The sequence below is a fragment of the Mytilus galloprovincialis genome, chromosome 5, assembly GCF_965363235.1.
Source record: "Mytilus galloprovincialis chromosome 5, xbMytGall1.hap1.1, whole genome shotgun sequence".
Lineage (NCBI taxonomy): Eukaryota > Metazoa > Mollusca > Bivalvia > Mytilida > Mytilidae > Mytilus > Mytilus galloprovincialis.
This window is the reverse complement of record NC_134842.1, coordinates 24,728,695-24,749,444: the sequence shown is the minus strand read 5'-3', so window position 1 is coordinate 24,749,444 and position 20,750 is coordinate 24,728,695. Positions and strand designations below refer to the sequence as shown.

The 20,750-nt window shown below is 31.6% G+C and overlaps 1 protein-coding gene across 1 annotated transcript; it reads left to right on the top strand.

The window, feature by feature from the left end:
• Nucleotides 1-11,020: 11,020 nt before the first annotated feature.
• Nucleotides 11,021-19,701, top strand: LOC143077033 (uncharacterized). Its single transcript, XM_076252920.1, has 4 exons — nucleotides 11,021-11,421; nucleotides 12,368-12,811; nucleotides 16,593-16,973; nucleotides 19,253-19,701. The coding sequence occupies exons 1-4, from the start codon at nucleotides 11,040-11,042 to the stop codon at nucleotides 19,699-19,701; spliced, it is 1,656 nt and encodes a 551-aa protein (XP_076109035.1). The 5' UTR covers nucleotides 11,021-11,039.
• The last annotated feature ends 1,049 nt before the right edge of the window (nucleotides 19,702-20,750 follow it).

Genomic DNA, 20,750 nt, shown 5'->3' with positions numbered 1-20,750 from the left:
TATCTTTCGTCCCTCTTTTTCATACAATTAGTTTTCTATTTCAATTAATTCATGTGCTTATGTAATCCCACTTAATAGAGCGTATCCGTTATTGTGTAAATCAATACTGTCTTGTTAGGACTTGGTATTGTAAATCAATTTAATTAAGTCAATCCATCTTATTTGTACGAGTTGTTTATTTTTTTAGTATAAAGATATAAATAAAAAATAATATATATATATTCACATAAAAGTTTCCTATTACAAGTTAACAGTGATCGTATACAACACCATGAGGTAAGTCTAAAAAAGATATAAAAATCAGTAACAATATAGATATATAAATATTTGAAACTAGAAAACTTACTAAAATGAATTGAACTTTTATACTTGTTCTTATGGATTATTCAAATGTGGAATCACAGTTTATAGTATTAAAAAATGGCTCATCAATTTGTGCTTGCTACATGTACCTAAATTTGTCTCTTTACAATCAATGCACGATAATTCAGGGGTTCCCAACCCAGAAGAAAGATGGTTTCAACTGTATGATCCCATTCAAATGCATTGATTGTCAAAAAGGGGGATCAAACCCCGGAACACACCCTCTGGATCCGCCACTAGATATTTGAACATCTGTAAACTACTGTTGCCTTAATTTACAACTTCTTCCTTCCCTCATTAAACTAGTTTTGCGTAAATATTGACTGTTTGAAATGTATAATATCAGTCAAAAATTCTTCACTTAAAACATGTAAAAACAAAACTAGCAATAAAAAAATACCAAACACCAAAATAATTTCAACAAGGGGAATTCCTTCGCGAGACTTTATCAAACAACTTAACGAATGGAAATCATATTCCAAGACTTTGTACATGCATTGTCTGAATGACATTCTATGAAAAAACAATTTTTAATATGTATAATGCAGAACGAGTGCGAAAAAAGTTCTATCGTAAAATTTAAGACAGACGAGACGATTTTTCGTTCCCAATTGTTCCTTGTTACTTGTTCAATTTTTGGGCGGTTATTTTCTTACAGTGTGTATATTTTCCAACCTTTTCGCTACGTCGGTGTCTGTGGTCACGTTAAAGATTTCGTAATCCTTTTGGCTTTAAGTTTATTGTTATTCATGTGTCACTAATGATGTCTATGTAGACAAAACGGTCGAATCGGGTACTTACTTGGAGACTTTGGTCTTTAATTTGAATACTACCCCCTTTCTCGAAAAACAAAAGAACTGTTAATATATTACATATGTCTAACACTAGCGTTGTTCTGACTTGGGACGGCACACGAAGATGTGGCAGATATAATTTAGGTAGATGTTTTATAGATATCATTTGCTAATATTATTCATTGTTATGTTCTAGAAATGTATGAATGAAATGCTTATTTTGTACTTTTTGTCTAGCAAGACAATTAAATCCTTTATGACTGTCTCCTGATGCAAATGTTGGTTCGTCATTCGTATTTATAATACTTATTTTCTTTTTATTTCAGACCCCCAAATAGTAATTGTTTGTCGTGTATTGTACTTTGTGTATTTCTAATTGAGATATTAGAGGCTTATCAAAGAAAAACAGTGTATGGACGTACATATAGCAGCAAGGTAAAATTCATATCAATGACAAAATGTTAATAGGAAAGAAACGAACAGAAAACATCAAACTATTCAGGCGCAAATATTTTGATAAAAATATCAGTATACTTTAAAAACATAAAGACCTGAACATAAACTGCAGAAAAAATCATGGAAAGTTAAGACTAAAATGAGCACCCCACTATACAAGTTGAATATGACAAAGTATCTAACAACTGTTGTTGATTGTATACCATGAATGACTTGTTAGAAAGGATATGAAACGTAAAATATTTTTCTTGAGTTTTTTTTCCAAATTAAATTACCAAAATTCATTTTATTTGCATACATTTATCTGTATATCCGTAACAAATTTTTCGAAACTGGTAGAGAGAAAATATACCTGTTTGAATTTCTTGCGTCATTTTACTCCAAGATCAGAAACTGATCTAACATAACACAGATTTTACCAATCATGCATGTTTGTCATCTTCTAGGCTAAACAGAGGAATGACGGAGAGTGTATACAACCACAGCTTTACATTAAACCTAGTATGTCATTGAGAAGTGAGTAACTATAAAATATGAACATGTTGTATGATTGTCAATGAGATAACTCTCCACAAGAGACCAAATGACACAGAACTAAACAAATAATGGACACCATACAGGCTTCAGAAATAGTCATCTATAAAAGGTCCTGAAATGACCAATGTAAAACAATTCGAAGAAGAAAACTAACGTCCTCATTAATTAACAAAACAAATGAACTAAACACACATATGTAACACAGCAACAAATGGCAACCACTGAATTACAGGCTCCTGACTTGGGACAGGCACACACATACAGAATGTGCGGGATTAAACATGTTAGTGCAATCCCAGCCCTCCCAGTAACGTTGGACAGTGGTGTAACAGTACAACATAAGAACGAATATGTTTTAACTTCAAATACTTAATATCAATCGTATTACAATGCAGTTACATAATGAAGTTACAGAAGTACTGGAAAATGTATTTATCTATTAAAAAGCTAATTTGATTTTCTTTTCTTCTGCAAAGTTTGAACCTAAATTCGTCTGGTATTTAGAGTTTTGGTTATAATTCAGAGTTTTAATTGTGATAAATTCATTACTATTCAGATATAAGGTCGCCGTTAATCAGTTTAGTAGCTTTTCACATAAGTCCATCTTTTTTTGTTTTGTACACTGCAAGCAAATACTAACTACTGCCCTGACTGAAAATAGACAAATTTAAATTGAGTGCAAATAATCGATCAAACAGTACTCCTTTTTCGCAGTGGATTAGTATGACAATTAATCGTGTTAATTGAAAGACTTGACATAGCGTAAAATGTATTGTTTTGTCTTTAAAGAGGTGTTTATGTTAAATTGATCACGTCAGGTGCAAAAAGGTTTACTTGAGATATATTTACCTACATAAAGCATGTCCATGTCACAACACAAATCAAGTTACTGGTTTTAGTTTTTTTTATCACCCATGAATTTATAAGAGTACTAGGGAGAAAAGCTATTCTGACGGCTCAATCCTGTTTTAGAGAAACCGTCATCTTGCAGCATAATGTTAGCAATTTCCGGTTGTTCGTGTTTCTGTAATTTTTGAAATGCATATTATAAATTTTTAAAGTCATTTCTTTGCTTTGTATTTCGAAAGTTTGTGTTTTTTGTATAGGTCATTTATAAATCATATCATGTTACTTCCAGTAGTTTGTCTCTTTTCCTGTGTCGAAATATGTAACACTGCATGTTAGTGTACTACCAGTTGCGTCCATTAACATTATTTTGATTCTGGTATACAGTTGTCTAATTGATGATCATTCATACACCATCAATTTGTTCGGTTAAACGTTTAATATGACCATATTTGTTCTTGCGATAACTTCTCTTGTATGTACTTTTTGTCATCTGTTAATCGATAATATTTAATAAAATTGAGAATGGAAATTAATTCCATCGTATTTTTTTTTAACTCTTTTTAGCTATCAGATTATGCCAAATTGCATATGTTTGTGTGAGTTCCTTTTATTTGTATTGAATTATCATAAGTTTTGTGGTAGATTATCAAGCAAGTTTTGACATGATTTGTTCGAATTCATTGCCTTTTGGTACAGAATATATGGTCTATATTTGCAATTTATCTGCAATATGATAAAATATACTGTTAGATTGTTTACTAAAATCATGTCAATGTTGAATTCTTCAAGTACGAATACTCCTGATTGCATCTGGTTATAATATTATTTTTTCAGGAAGCAAATCTGTAGGAATATGTGTAATAAATAATAAGCATCCATATGGTAGAATTAATACGAATGAACCAAGGTATCCATCTGTTTTCAACGATCTCACTAGGAAAGAAATGAAGGGTCTACTTTACTATTTGTACTCAAATAAAGAACTTAATCTTACAAAATTCAGTAATGCGACAATCAGGAGTAACTACATTTACTTAGCAGAACTTTATTTGCCACCCAAAGAGGCAGTGTTGAATTATATAGATAATGGATTTACAAAACCACCAAGAGAAGCTCACGTGATTTTAATCAGAGGAGGAGATTCTAAACCAAATGTTCTTGAAATAGTTGTTGGACCACTTCCGTTTCCTAAAGGTTATCGACTGGTTCCTTATCGACCACAACCAATTCCATTCTTTCAAAGACCGATTACATCTATTGAAAATATTTCCCAAAAACTGAAGGAAAGAATAAACAAAGAATTCGGGAAGGCACTTCATGATTTATACGGCGGTACATTTATTAACTGTCATAATAAATGTTTAGATGTGGCTATCAGCGTTCAAGTTCCGATTACAAAGTTGGACGGAAAACGTTTTTATTGGTACACTTTTTATCAAAACTTTGAATATAGCATTTTAAGACCAATAGATTTTGAAGTTTATGTAGAAACCCGTTTTGAAAATTTTAAGATCTTAAAAATTTGGTTTTATGGAAGAATTTTTGAAACATGGAACAAAGTGAGAAATTTTTACAGAAGAAATAAACTCTTTTTTAATAAAATACCTTTTCCAAGAGAATCGATGAATATTCCACTTACTATGAAACGAAGGGGAAAACCACCCTTTTCGAATCCATTACGTAATCCTTCACAAATTTCTCCTGATGGAAAGAGATACAACATCAAAGGAAGGAAAGTAACGTACATGTTTTGGGAATTTGATATAGGTATGTCAATAATTACAGGACCACGTTTATTTGATATTAGATTCCAATGTCAGCGTATAGTATATGAAATTAGTCTACAAGAATTAGCCTCTTTTTATTCTGGATACAAACCAACGGAACAAAATTTTATGTTTTTCGATTCAAGATTTTTGCTGGGCTTGAGAGCAAAATATTTAATGAATGGGGTTGACTGTCCAAATGATGCAACATATATGAGTACATACTTTTTAGACGGAAGCTCCGAAATTCCAGTTTATAATTCACAAGCGTTCTGTGTTTTTGAACTTAACACGGGACTTCCATTAAGACGTCATCATGGGTATTCTTCGACTTCGTCTCATAGATTTTACGAGGGTATGGTTAGTGTTGTGTTAACTGTCCGAACTATCATCACCGTCTTCAACTATGATTACATTATAGATTTTATATTTTATCCCACTGGTGGAATAGAGGTTAAGGTCACTGTTTCAGGTGTAATAATAGCAGCATATCATGGACGTAAAAATCCATACGGTTTTGAAATAAGTAAACATTTAATGGGCTTGATTCATCAACATTTATTTCATTTCAAGGTAGACATGGACATAAAAGGAAAATACAACAGATTTGAAACTATTGATATTGAAAATGATGCCGTTTCAAGTCCTTCATATACAAATTCAGATTCAAATATTCAACAATTGAAATTTGCACGAAAATTGAAGGAAACTGAGAAGGAGGCAGCATATAAACACAACTTTAAGCAACCTAAAAACCTTGTGATATCAAATAATTATATAAAAGATAAATTCGGCAACACACCCGGTTATAGAATAGTGAATAAAGGTATGACATATAATATATACCCGCCAGGAACAAGGTACGAACCAGGAATTACCTGGTCACGCTATCAAGTTGCTGTTACCAGAAGAAAGGATAATGAGCCGGGAAGCAGTTCCATTTACCAAACTAATAAGCCAGACGAGCCTATAGTAAGATTTCAGGATTTTATTGACGATGATGAAAATATTGTTGACAAGGTAAACGATCGTTAATTGTTTATGATAATGAAAGACCACATGTCGTTTCTTTATTTTTAATGTTCAATATTTTTCGTCATACGTTTTGGGTAATGAAATCAAATGTACAAGTTTTAGAGAAATAAGTGATGTCTCTTTTTAGGCGAAAACAAATGATTAATATTTTCCCAAAAGAAACTGAAGAATTAGCTATAATTTTACTAATAAGACAATAACAAAACCGCCATTCGTATTAGGATTTCATTGACAATGAATACATTTTAATTGGTCATATTAAAATAATGCGAATAGTATAATATAAAAATAGCACATATCTGAAAGGGTGATAGAGCAGATTGTTACCCGGAGAAAACACTGTCAACCGTGGCGAACTCCCTCGTATTAGCCAATCGAAATATGGCATTTTAACGTGAACTATAATAATAGCAAAATATCAACATGTCGTGTAAACTTTTAAAGAAATCAACGTAAATTGGCTTGGCCTGGTTATTCAAATAAGGTGACCTTATTGACGATGAAAAACAAAGTCGGTGATTAATGAACATTACGGTGTAGGTAATGTCATTAATTGTATTGCTCTGCAGTATAACAATGACCAAGTTATATGTTATATTTGTCTTATCGTGGCATGTTGAAAGCCGAATAAACGAAACAGTTATATGTTGATATCAATATTTTGTATATTTAAACGGATTTGATTTGACCAGAATGAGTCACATGTTAAACATTATTTTCATAGGTAGACTGAAAATGTTTGACAGAAAAGAAAAAAAAAACAAATTTTCTTAAATGTTTATTATGTGATTTTCTCATTTTGCAACCTTTTTGATAATGTTCATCTATATTACTTACTAAAATGGGAAAAGACAAAAATACTACATGGAAAATTCAAAACGTAAAGTCCTTTATCAAATTTCAAAATTAAAAGCTCAAACACACAAAGTTGATAGAAAAGAATTGTCGTATTCCTGACTTGGACATGTTGGAAGATGCATTTCCTTTTGTCGAAAACGGCGGATTAAACCTGGTTTTATATTCACCTATTTTACATCAGACTTGTATGACACAAACTTTTTTATAGTTGTTTTAGAAGAACTCAGATTAAGGTTATAAGAGGTGTAAACGAAGCGTGGACTCTATTTTCAAGATTTATCCAAATTAAATTAACGAATACAAAATAAACAAAGCACAATTTAGCAATCAGATTTTAAAAGTTGATCAAAATATTGCAAAATTCATAGATATATTCTGATTTAAACAAATGTAAAGTTTAAGATAAATGAAAGTCATCCAATGTATAACCTTAATTATGAAGATAATGTTATAATTTACAGGACATCGTAGCATGGCTAACAATGGGATTTTACCATATACCAGTTAAAGAAGACCTACCAGTCACTCATACTACGGGTGAAAGTCTCAGCTTTTTCTTGCTACCATTCAATTACTTTGATGAGAATCCAGCTATGGCATCTCGTAACGCAATAAGAATAGACCCGATAGACATCGAAGGCAAAACGAAGTCGTTAAAAGTAGAACGTTACGGTGTAGTTGATGAAATTAATTGTATACCACCGAAATATAACTATGAACAATTGATGAAGAGAAATCCTTGCCTTGTTGTGGAATGTTTGGATTCTGAGAAAAATAATAGAGTAAAATCACATGTTTTCCAGGAATTTCGTTGGCAATAATTAATACATAATAATCTGTATTGACATATAAACAAATTAACATGTTGTAATAAAACAAAGATTACATGGAAAATTAATAGTTATCAAAGGTACCGTGCTTATATTTTGATACGCCACACGCGTGTTTCGGCTACATAAGACTCATCAGTGACGCTCAGATCAAAATTGCTAGAAAGCCAAACAAGTATAAACATGATAAAGTTGATAAGCACTGAGGACCCAAAATTCCCAAAAACTGTGACAAATACGGCTAAAGTAATCTATGCCTTGGATAAGAAAATCCTTAGTAGGTCGAATGATACATACTTTTGCAAACAGTTAATTTATAACAATCGAAGTGCTGACTACTGGTCTTGTGATACCATCGGGGACGAAACGTTCATCAGCCTATGTTTGGCAAATAAACGTTAACACCACACACTTCAGTATTGTGTGATATTTAGCATATGGATATATTGTGAATAGTAAAGTTTAATATACACGCTTGAATATATTCAATTGGAAGATTTGGTAAGGCATGTTTCCGTTCGTCCTTTTTATTAACCAAATATAAATATTCAGTCCTTAGATATGAAATGTAACAAACAAAATTAAACACCCCAAAAATGCAGTCTTGATAATGAAGACGATACACAAAAGCAAGTAAAAAAGCAAAAAGAAATACACACTGTTCAATTATTAAAACAAATACCAGACACCAGTATTTTTTTGTCTAAATAATGAAGAAGATACAAATAGGCATTTTAAAAAAGATCGATGATAGCTACATAAATATACAACACCATGACTTAAAACAATTACCACACACTAGTCATCCATGAAACACGATAAAGTAAACACATTGGCAAAACGGCGAAAGATACCAAAGAGACAGTCAAACTCATAGATCGTAAATAAACTGACAACGTCATGGCTAAAAATTAAAAACACAAACAGAGAAATCAGTTGATAGTACACAAGACACAACATGAAAAACAAAATAAAGACTAAGCAACACGAACCCCACCAAAAACTGGGGTTGATATCAGGTGCTACATGTGTTACTTATCAATATATTTAGTACATAAATGTATATGAAATATTCAAATAATTATATTAATAGCTGAATATACATAAATATTTGCATCGTATTCAGGTTTTTGTGGCGTGTTTTGGTTTTTATCATAACGTTGTAAGCAGTAAACACTTCTGTTAAGTTATATTGAATACTATCAAAGAAGAAACTATAACAATTCGACAGTTAACTCTGACTAGTTGAATATTATATAATAAGTACGACAATGTCACAAATGTTCCTTATCATGGAAACAGTGTGTGTGGATTACATAATCAATCAACTTATACAATATGGCTACAAGGGTCATAGTTATACTGTTTGCAGAAGCATTTGCGATTGTAGCTTCAGCCAAATCAGAAAAGGTCGATTTGTATTCTGAAATTTTACAAATTTACAAAACGATGAAAGCGCAAGGAATAGAAATTTCTCATTTAAAAGACACGGTTAAGAATCAGCAAACAGAAATTGAAAGACTAAATGCTATTATAACAAATCTACAAACAGGAAACACAGAAATGAATGTTGGAGCTATCCAAACTGATCATGACAGCATGTCACTATGTATTGATGTTATACTATTGTTTCAGAAAAGGGAGAAGGTTTGGTACCATTAAAACGTTTAATCCCGCTGCAAATGTTTGCTCGGCATTATACAGAACATATTACAACAACACTAACCATGTCACGAGCATCACTGAAGAGACATGTATTGTCGAAATGCGCATCTGGAGCAAGAAAATTGGTACCGTTAATTTTATTACTGATATTCAATAAAGGGCCAAATTATGATGGCGTCATATGCATTAAAGCTTTGAAAAATTACATGAACTTTGAAAGTAAACTCATCATATATAACAGGATTGAAATTTTGTATTTGTGCCAGACGCGCCTTTCGCCTTTCGCCTACAAAAGACTCGTCAATGACGTTCAAATAGAAGTTATTTTGACAACAAACGATACGACATAATACATAATTCAACCGAAACCATAACCATAATAAAACATCAAAAATAAATACATGAAATTAAAGTTGGATGTACAGAATACAGAATCATGTTGTATAGCTATACAAGTCCACTCTCAGTATAACAACCATACTCGGGAATAGGTATCGTGTGGTACTTAGCAGACATACGACACAGAAGTTGAACCACAATCTAAGACGTGGTAACAATGTCATTAGTAAGTTTTGACACAGACACATCGTATAGATCAATCAATTCGTGATGGTGTCAATTAAATGTTGGGAGAGTCATTTTTAATCTTTACTCCGTTAAACTCTGTTACAGCAGTTTCTTTTAAAGGAGCACACTATTGTTTATGAAGTCAGTATAGTGTGAACATAAATGCGATTACACACAACAAGTCCTTCCGAATAAGTTACATATGAGATGATGGTTCTTGTACACATTTTTATTACAGTAATGGTTATATAATTTAAACGATTTAAAATAGTATAATCAAATTTGGAAAATTTCCTAAACATTTCAACAGCCTTAGGTGTCACGGACTCACTTATCATATAAACATGCAACTTACCGTTGGTGGTCTGAACATTTAATGATAATAGCCGAACTCTCAAACATAGATATTGACAATTTTAATCTAAATTTTTATGTGTTGTTTCTGAATAGTTCAATTAGGATCAGCATTTACTATAGCGCTGTATCTTAGGGTTATTTTATTACTTATCAGCGTTTATCTAATTGCTTCGGAATATTCAGGACTTTAGGGAATCTCGTTGTTCGTATACCAAAATGAAAAATAGTGTAAGTCATTGGTTGAATTTCCAATGTTTGTGACGTTTTAAACAAATCAACACGTTCAGTTGTACGCTTCTTAAAATTTTAACCATAATGCATTATATGCTAAACGGAGAATTGGTTGTACGGGTTTGTATGGTTTGTGGAAGTTTTACGAAATATAGTATAAACAGGCTAACAGAGGAGTGTTGTTTTCATAAAAACAATTGATGCAATCTCTCTACATTTTGTCCCTATTACAATTCAATATATCTTAAACATGTCTTCTCGATGTTGTTTCTCTTTATTTTGGATACATATTCTAGGTGCGACTAATACTACTTTTTGATATAGTGAATTCTAGGAACAATCTCTACAAATTAATACCACAACATACATCTAAAGAGTTAAGTTTTATACATATACAGTTTGATACCCAAGAAAATTTGTTCTTTAAATAATTTAATGCGTTACTATATATTTACTGCATGAATGCATATAAAATATTCAAATAATTATATTTAAGACCCGAATAAGCATAGATATTTGCTTCATATTCAGGTTTTTGCGACGTGTTTCGGATTTTAACATAGCGTTTTTAGCAGTAGACAAACTTGTTAATTTAGAAGAACCATAACCATTCTGCAGTAAACTCTGGCCTCAGGCTGTTGATTAATAGATAATAAGTACGACAATGTCACGAATTTTCCTTATCAGCGATTCAGTATGTATGGATTATATTATCAATCAACATATTCAATATGGCTACAAGGGTGCTAGTTTTACTGTTTGCAGAAGCATTTGTGATTGTAGCTTTAACCAAATCAGAAAATGTCGATCTATATTCCGAAATTTTGCAAATTCACAAAACGATGAAAGCGCAAGGAGTTGAAATAAAAGCGCAAGGAGTTGAAATCTCTCATTTAAAAGACACGGTTAAAAATCAGCAAACAGAAATTGAAAGACTCAATGCTATCATAACAAATCTGCAAACAGTAAACACAGAAATGAATGTTGGAGCTATCCAAACTGACCATGACAGCATGTTATATGACAACAGAAGTAAAGCTGAACTACACGTCCAAACTTTGCCACTGGAGGACGAAGGACATTCTGATGTGATTGAGGATGATACACCAAGAGGTAAATCTTATATATGTAGTCACAGTTCTTGGAGGTTGTAAACTTCCCACTGAAACAATACACTATGACACAATTAAATTCACCATACACCATAATACCATACATCCTGTGCCATTACACTATACACGTTACACATTTCCACCTTATTCATTTATTTTGAATAACGAATTTTGATCAAAATACTGTAAATTAATGTATTAAATTAAAAATCAGTTCTTATCAATATTTTGTATAATTTTAAATGTGGTGCACCGTTCATTCACATCATTCCCGATCACACGATACACCATTACACCATTCTCTTTTCATCATATGCCATAGTACCATACACCTTCTTTGCATTGCAACAATATTTAGAAAATTTATATCAAATCACTATGATCATCTTTTGTCATTTTCATTAGAATTAATACTTTTTTCGCATCAAATGTTTTTTTTGGGGAATTTAATAACATTATTGCAGGGTGTAAAACATATTTCTATTTGGAAGGAAATACTTTTATCACCAGCTTTCCAACTGGATAATAAAATTCCTAACTAGCTTTACGAGATGCACTATCCACATTTATAGACCATAATATATTGTAGACTTAAAAATTACATGTTAACAGTCGTTCATTTATGATTGACGGCATAAAATAAATGTTTTTGTCGTTCATCATAGATAAACTGGTTATTATTACTCCCTTGCATTGAACATGTTGAATAAGAAATAAACAAAAACGGAATTTGCTTGTAAAAAGAAATATCCCTTGTCAAGGTGAATATATCCCAAATTGTGTCATTTAGAAGAATTATATCTGGAAAACAGACAGACCGTAAAACAATATGTATAATAGTATATTGTGTAATGACAATCCCTATTTCATGCGTCCGTTAGTCGTGTTCCCTTTTAATTGTTTTGTTAGTAATTACTAGTAATACATATTTTTTCTTATATTTTTAGTCAGCAGTCTTAAACCAACAGCAGCTGTATTAGTACAACCTTCCAGTGTGGCATTCTATGCGCAGCTTACTACAAGTGAAACAAATATTGGAATGCATCATCCAATAGTATTTGATCATGTGATCATAAACGTTGGTAATGGATATAGCAAATATACGGGAGCTTTTACTGCCCCTGTTAGCGGATTATATGTGTTCACCTTCACGCTCTATCCAGATCGAGGTACATACATGGCAGTGAATATCTTCAAGAACAGTGAAGTAATGGCCCAGAGTTATACACGGATGACAACTGACACATTCAGTGGAACAACCCCAGTAGCTGTAATTGACATGAATATTGGAGATATTGCAGTTGTTAGAACCAGTTCCACTGAAACATCACATGGGAATGTATTTAGTAACGATGGTGTTAAAAGTTCTTTTGCTGGATGGAAAATAGCAGGCTTATGATTTATTTTATAAAGTAGTCACACAACTATAAGTTTATTATTTTGTTTAACTTGAACTACAAACAGCTAAGCTTTCTCTTAACCCAGGTTCATGTTGTATAACAGTTCCTTCAGTAATAATGTTTTTAAAAAAAACAGAGATTGACTCAATGAACAAGAATTAGAATTTCATAAAATAAAATTTGAAACCAGTGTGTAAGATTGGAAAACAACACTTCCTATAATAAGGAAACAAGTTTCAAAAATTTATGATGCGGTCACAATGCGGACCAAGAGTCATTTTGAAACCACAATCCTCAATTTAAATAAATGATCTAGAATAGTTGATCTATTGAACTACTAGTTTGTTATTTGATATATACATGTTTTCATTAAAGGAATTACATTTGACCCTTGATTAGCTGATATTTGAAACGAATTATGTATGTGTTGCATATATAAAAAAATGAAAAGATCATAGATATAAAATAAGATTGTATGCGGGATTATACATGAAATGACTATTTAAAGTTAATAAATTAATGAAGATATGTTGATAAATATTAAGCATTTAATGAATTTACCTTCTTTCAAACCATTATACAAAGAGGTAGTTTCTATTTGCATACAGTTATGTGCGGTGTTATCGATGTGATTCATGAGGAAGAACAATTGAATCGACACCGCATACCCTTTACACATTCTCTACAGTTTACATCACGAATTGTTTTACCAATATGAGTTATCTGTGTTTACAGTCAATGTCGATATGCTTTAAAGATCATTGATATTTAGTTACCCTCTTCTTTTATGTGTATTTAAAAAATATTCCATTAAGTAAATACCTTTTAGCTTGAAATATGTTGTAGGAAAAAAAAACCGATTATTCATCATTTGTTTAGTTATGTTCTACAATAGAAATGTGCGACATGAACAGTTCCTACTTTGATCTTCATCTGGACGACTGTGTTGTCCAGTGTCATCTGTATTTGCCATCTGTTCACCTATCCAGAATATTTAAGAACAATTTTGTTTTTGCGTGGTTCGTGTGACTCAGTGTTTAGTTTTTTTTTTATCGTATTTCTTTTAATTTGGTCGTTTTCATATTGTTTGTTTGTTTCAATTAGACTAATAAGTTCTGAGTATCCCTTTGATATATTTGTTTTTGAGTATATCAATGTCATTATTTACTGGGCATACAAAGCAAAGTTAAACAAAATTAAAATATTCAAGCAACTTTCTATCCACCAAGGCCATAACTTCTGCCATCAATAAGTCTGCCGGAATGGCACATTAACTTGATTTTTCAAGTGTTTTGAATACTAATTGGACAAACAATTTGTAAGTTTTCTGAAAAGCTTTTTGTTAGTAATACGTGGTAATGGGGAAAAACTGCATAAGCGACCAAAAGATACGTGGATCAAAGCAACAGAAATCTAACTGCTTTTTGGAAAAAATCGTAACATGGTACTTAGTCAAATATAAAATTTTCTTTATCAATCATCCTTAAAAACAATTGTCTGGTTGTCTAAAGTTTTCATATTACCCGGAACATGTTACAACAAGTACACTCAACATGTTTTGTCGGCACTAAAAGTCTTTTAGAATTTGTAGAAATGAACATTTTTGATGTCATCTTGTTTTGTTTTACGTAGAATATGAAGACAAGTTAATAAAGAATAAGAAGTAGGGTTTCTAAAAAATAATAGATAATATTAATCTTTGTCAACGACATTATCATTATCATCTTGACATTGTGCAGAACTCGATTGATATAGACACCATGGCTTTAACAGTATACTGTCTAATGAGTTTTCGTGACATACATTGTACGTGTAAGTAAATTCAGAAAACACTGAAATAAATTATAAATTCTGCTCATTGAGAAAAAGATTAAAGTTCAGGGAATTAAACTTACTGGTCTTAAAGGAATAGTTAAAAATCAATAGAAGACATAAACATAAACAGGAATATGACAGTTCTTGTCCATTCGTTTTTGATGCGTCTTGTTATTTGATTTTGCCATGTGATTATGGACTTTCCGAATTGATTTTCCTCTAAGTTCAGTATTTTGGTGATTTTACTTTTTCCTTAAAATGCAATAGTGCCTAAATTTCAAACAACACTAATACAAAAGAGTAAAAATAGTAACAGGCAAAAAACAAAGAAAAAGACTGAGTAACAAAATCCAAGAAGATAAAGACAACAAATTCATCAGATTGGTGAGCATAATCTGTCCATTTTAAGGAACCCATCGTGTTGCGCATGACAAGTAAACATCCTGTAAAAACGTTGCTTTCAGTTATGTTATACTCGATGAAGAGAGAATGGGTAAATGGCTGCGACAATTGGGTCATAAGTATGTCCTATGTAAAAAAAGTATTCATTAAAGGGCAACCAAATTATGATGGCATCAGTAAATATTTTAACAATGACCCGAACGTTGAAATGATTACTTATATGAATAAACTCATCACAGATACCAAGATTAAAAATTTTATTAACGCCAAATTTGCGTTTTGTCTACAAAAGACTCATCAGTGATGCTCGAATCCAAAAAAGTTTTAAAGGCCAAAATAAAGTACGAAGTTGAACAACAACTCTTATACAACTCTCTGTTAAGGTAATCGTGATTTACTATAATATAATATAATATAATATCAACAGAGAGATATATACTCCATATGCAGGATAGATATAATATGCAAAAGATGTAACAGATAATGTAATAATAAAGTGACTTAAATGATACAAACCTTCCATTAATATAAAAATGTATTTTACTTTTAAAGCCTAAAAAAAATCACACAACTTTTAATACTTTAAGAAGTTAAAGTCGGGCTCAGCATTTTATCTATAAAAAAATCCAGGTTCTCGCAAACTTTGAATATGAAATTGTGGTTCTCGTCCTACCTTTTATTACAATGGCGTTTATAAGAATATAAACAATTTCCAACAGAAAGTTCCAATTCCGAAAATTTCTGAAACCTCTCAATATCTCAGGCGTGATGGATTCACAAATTAGATAAATATGTTACTTTCTGCCGTTGGAGCTGTTAAAAGTTTTGATTTCCGTGATAAAGTCAGCGTTTATTTTATTGCATTTGGTTGCAAAAGTTTTTATGATGGGTTGTAGTTTTACGATGTATTGTATAGACAGGCAAACATGTGATTACTGTGCGCAATAATTAAATGGTTTGCTCCCACTACATTCTGTTCCTATGACATGTCAAGATATTTAATCAAGTCTTAAACGTTGTTTTCTCTCTTTATTTTCTATAAATATTTAAGTCGTAACCAATGCCACTTTGTTTTTGATTACAAAAAAGGAATTCTGAAAACATGATTTACAAATCACAACATTACACAACAGAAATAACAAGAGTGAAGTTTTACACATATAAAATCTGTAACACCGTTGGTATCATTAAATTTGATTGAAAAAAAAAATATGTCAAAAGAAGTTTTTCTCTTTCTTAAATGCGTTACTAGAGAACATCTTTCCTATATAAATGTATATGAAATATTCATATTATATCCTGAATGTGCGTAGATATTTGCATTCTATTTTCTACTCATTTTCAATTCTAAGCCGTGTTTGGGTTTTTCACGATAAGTTTGTTAGCAGTATCAATTTTGTTAATTTATATAAAATCTTTTCAAAGAAGAAACTATAACTATTTTTCAGTATGAACGTATTTACAATCTGTGTCTAGTTAATGATTATATAATAAGTACAGTAATGTCACGAATTTTCTTATCATGAAAAGATTGTACCTTGTGTGAAGATTATATGATCGATCAACACATTCAACATGGTTACACATATCCTTGTTTTACTGTTTGCAGAAGCATTTGGGATTGTAGCTTTAGCCAATTCGGAAAATATCGATCTATATTCTGAAATTCTGCAAATTCAAAAAACGATGAAAGCGCAAGGAATTGAAATCTTTCATTTAAAAGACACGGTTAAGAATCAGCAAATAGAAATTGAAAGACTTAATGCTATCATAACAAATCTGCAAACAGTAAACACAGAAATGAATGTTGGAGCTATAAAAACTGACCATGACAGCAGGTTATATGATATTGGAAGTAAACCTGAATTACATGTCGAAAGTTTGCCACTAGGGTACGAAGGACATCATGATGAGATTGAGGAGGAACACCCGAGGGGTAAATATTATAGGATTCTTGTTTTCATAAAGTTTAGATTTGCTTGTAAGTAATTGAACGATATTCAAGTTATAAAACAACAAAACAGCGCAGTGTCTATCATTTTTTTTAATACTTGTACATTTTGTATTTTGGCAAAAAACCGCGATTTCAATTCATAGTTCATGTAGTTTTGGAACAAAATTAATGCCGATGAGACTGTCAACTAAAAAACTTAGTGACGGCGTTAAAATGAATATCCCGGGGAAGAATACATGTATTAAAATTTAAATTCTCCCTGCGTTTTATTGGGTGCATTACGGTGAGAATAAAATGTAACTCATTAATAAAATTATTTAACATGCTAGTTCCTAAAAATTGGTCTATATCTCTGGTGAACTTTAAATTAGTGAACGTCAAAACTCTTGTTCACTCCTGTGAACTAATGGTGGTCGGCCTTATAGTTCGTTCCTTAGACTTTATCAATTTTGTATAGGGCATAACCACAGTTCAACTTTCTGGTTTAGCCAGCTTATTTTATCCATTAATGCTTTATATCAGCTGATATGTATCATGAGTTTATTATACAGGTAAATATCATTGAGGACAGGTCAATTTAAAAAAGGGACATATTTCCCATTGGATACTCTAGATCTTTTGAGATCTAACCCTGAAAATTCCACATTAAAAACTATAGCTACGAATGACTTAATTTTTTTGATTGTCTATGGCCTAGATGATTCTCCATATTATGCATGTTTTTACTGAGGCTGCACATTTTCGTGTATAAAAAGATGAAAACAACACGTTAAAGGTGGTACCTAACACTACAGGGAGATAACTCTGTAAAGTCAGCTAACCGTTTTAATTACGTTTTGTTGTAAAAGGAATATTAAGCTTTTCAATGATCAAAATTGATTTTTGTCAAACTGCTATATAACCAGTGTAATTTTTCTGACAAAGCGGTTGGTTCAAAATTTTTGAAATTTTTATCTTTTTTGTTATAGGTTCAAAGTAGATATTTTGACAAAATTTTATGAAAATTGGTTCGTGTTGTTTATTCTTTAGTTTTCTATGTTGTGTCATGTGTACTATTGTTTTTCTGTTTGTCTTTTTCATTTTTAGCCATGGCGTTGTCAGTTTGTTTTAGATTTATGAGTTTGACTGTCCCTTTGATATCTTTCGTCCCTCTTTTAAACGAGCCAAATTAATTTTAGTGAAAGTGTTGGGTACCACCTTAATAATTTAATACTTATTAACCTCAAGTAGATAAAACATTTAATGAGACGAGTTTTCGTCAAATGGTTCCCTGAATAGCTATAAAGTTGAGTAATTTTGATTATATCAGATGGTCTGTGTTTTTAATCAACGTATACATTATCGATAACTTCCCTTTATGTTTTCCAAATTTACGAATAGTAGTCTATTTTAATGTCATATTATCTCACATTTATATATTTTGATCATTTACGTTCTAAACATGCTCAGTTCTAATTATGTACAATTATAACAAAGAGGAATTGTTATTAGAACGTTTAGATTTTTTTCGCATTACAACAATATCTAGAAAATGAGTTACATCAAATTTTTGTTATTTCTCTAAAATGCGTAGAATAAATGTCACTACAACGTTTTCTTGGACGTTGATAGGGTCTTTTAAAGAGTTTTAAACATTTAAATGTTTCTATTTGGAAGGGATATACATTTTAGAAGTTTTCCTACTGGATAATAAAATTCCTAATAATGGGATGTGGCATCCACATTTATAGACCATAATAGATTAATAGTCGTCCATTAACCATTACTTGCGTATAGTAAACTCGTTAATGTTACTCCTGTGCAGTAAATAAGAGTTAATATTCGCAAAACCAGGTTCAGTTCACAATTTTCTACATAAAAAAATACCTGTACTAAGTCAGGAACATGACAATTGCTGTACTTTCATTTGATGTGTTTTGTACTTCGAGTTTGCCATTTTATTGGGAACTTTCCGTTTTGAATTTTCCTCTGAATTCAGTATTTTTGTGATTTTACTCTTTATTGCCGTAGAAGAGTTGTTGCATGTAAGCAAAAAGCTACCAGCCAAGTTAAATATATCGCGATTTGTTTCTTTCAGTTGATTTACACCCATAAAACACACAGATCGGAACAAAATGTATATAATATTCTATCTTGCAATGGCAAGCCCCTTTAATGTCACCGTTAATGTATATTCAAGTTTGTCGAGACTTTTTTCGGTTAATCGTGTTGCTTTTCTTTCATATATTGGGAATTATCATATATTTTAGATTTATTTTCAGTAAGTCGACTTTTAAAAACAGATGTACCTGTACAACCCTCCGCCGTTGCATTTTATGCCCAGCTTACTGCAAGTGAAACAAATGTTGGAAAGCATCATCCTATAGTATTTGATCACGTGACCTTGAATATTGGTAATGGATATAACAAACATTCGGGGATATTTACAGCTCCTAAAAGTGGAATATACGTTTTCACTTTCACTCTCTATCCAAATCGAGGTAGCTGGATGGCAGTGAATATTTTCAAGAACAGTGAAGTTATTTCTCAGGTTTATACAGAGATGGGATCTGGTATGTTTAGTGCAACAACCCCTGTAGCTATCATTGATATGAATGTTGGAGATATCGCTTATGTTAGAACCAGTTCCACTTATCAACCACATGGGGATATTTTTAGTGATGTTAATGTTAAAAGTTCATTTGCTGGATGGAAAATAGCAGGCTCGTGATTTTCTTTTATAAAGTAGTTAAAAATGCGAACGGCTTTATGGTTCTTTTTATACTACACACAACTTAACTTTCCTATTTCACTAGTTGATATTGTATAATCATTGTCTTAATAGATATACATGTAAGAAGATGTGGTATTAGGGCTAATGTCAAGTCATAAGTTGTTAAAAAGGAACCATTATAGTTTAAAGTACGGTCTTTAGCAAGCTATAAAGGGATTCAACAAAAATGTTAAATCATTCAAACAGAAAAACAACGATCTAATCTATATAAAAAACATGAAACACCTATGAACCACATCAACAAATGACAAATAAAGATAACAGTAGTATACCGCTGTTCAAAAGTCATAAATCGATTGAAAGAAAACAAATTCGGTTTACAAATTTTAACCTAGAAAAACACATCAACTATAGGAGTAAAAGAACGAAACAACAGAAAAAATATAGTGCAACAATAAAAAATGACAGTGCATTATACATAGAAACGAAATTTAGGATAACAACTTCCATCTTCAGAACTTCCATTGAACTGAGTTTTACTGTGCGTAATGTAGTATGTTTGTTTTTCTACATTGGCTAGAGGTTTAGAAGGAGGAATGAGATCTAGAAAACATGTTTAACCCCGATGCATTTTTGCGCCTGTCCCAAGTCAGGAGCGTCTGGCCTTTGTTAGTCTTGTATGATTCTAATTTTAGTTTTTATGCCCCACCTACGATAGTAGAGGGGCATTATGTTTTCTGGTCTGTGCCTCCATTCGTCCGTCCGTCCGTCTGTGCCTCCGTTCGTCCGTCCGATTCAGGTTAAAGTTTTTGGTCAAGGTAGTTTTTGAAGAAGTTGAAATCCAATCAACTTGAAACTTAGTACACTTGTTTCCCATGATATGATCTTTCTAACTTTAATGCCAAATTATAGTTTTGACCCCAATTTCATAGTCCACTGAACATAGAAAATGATAGTGCAAAGTTCAGGTTAAAGTTTTTGGTCAAGGTAGTTTTTGATGAAGTTAAAGTTACATCAACTTGAAACTTAGTACACATGTTCCCTAT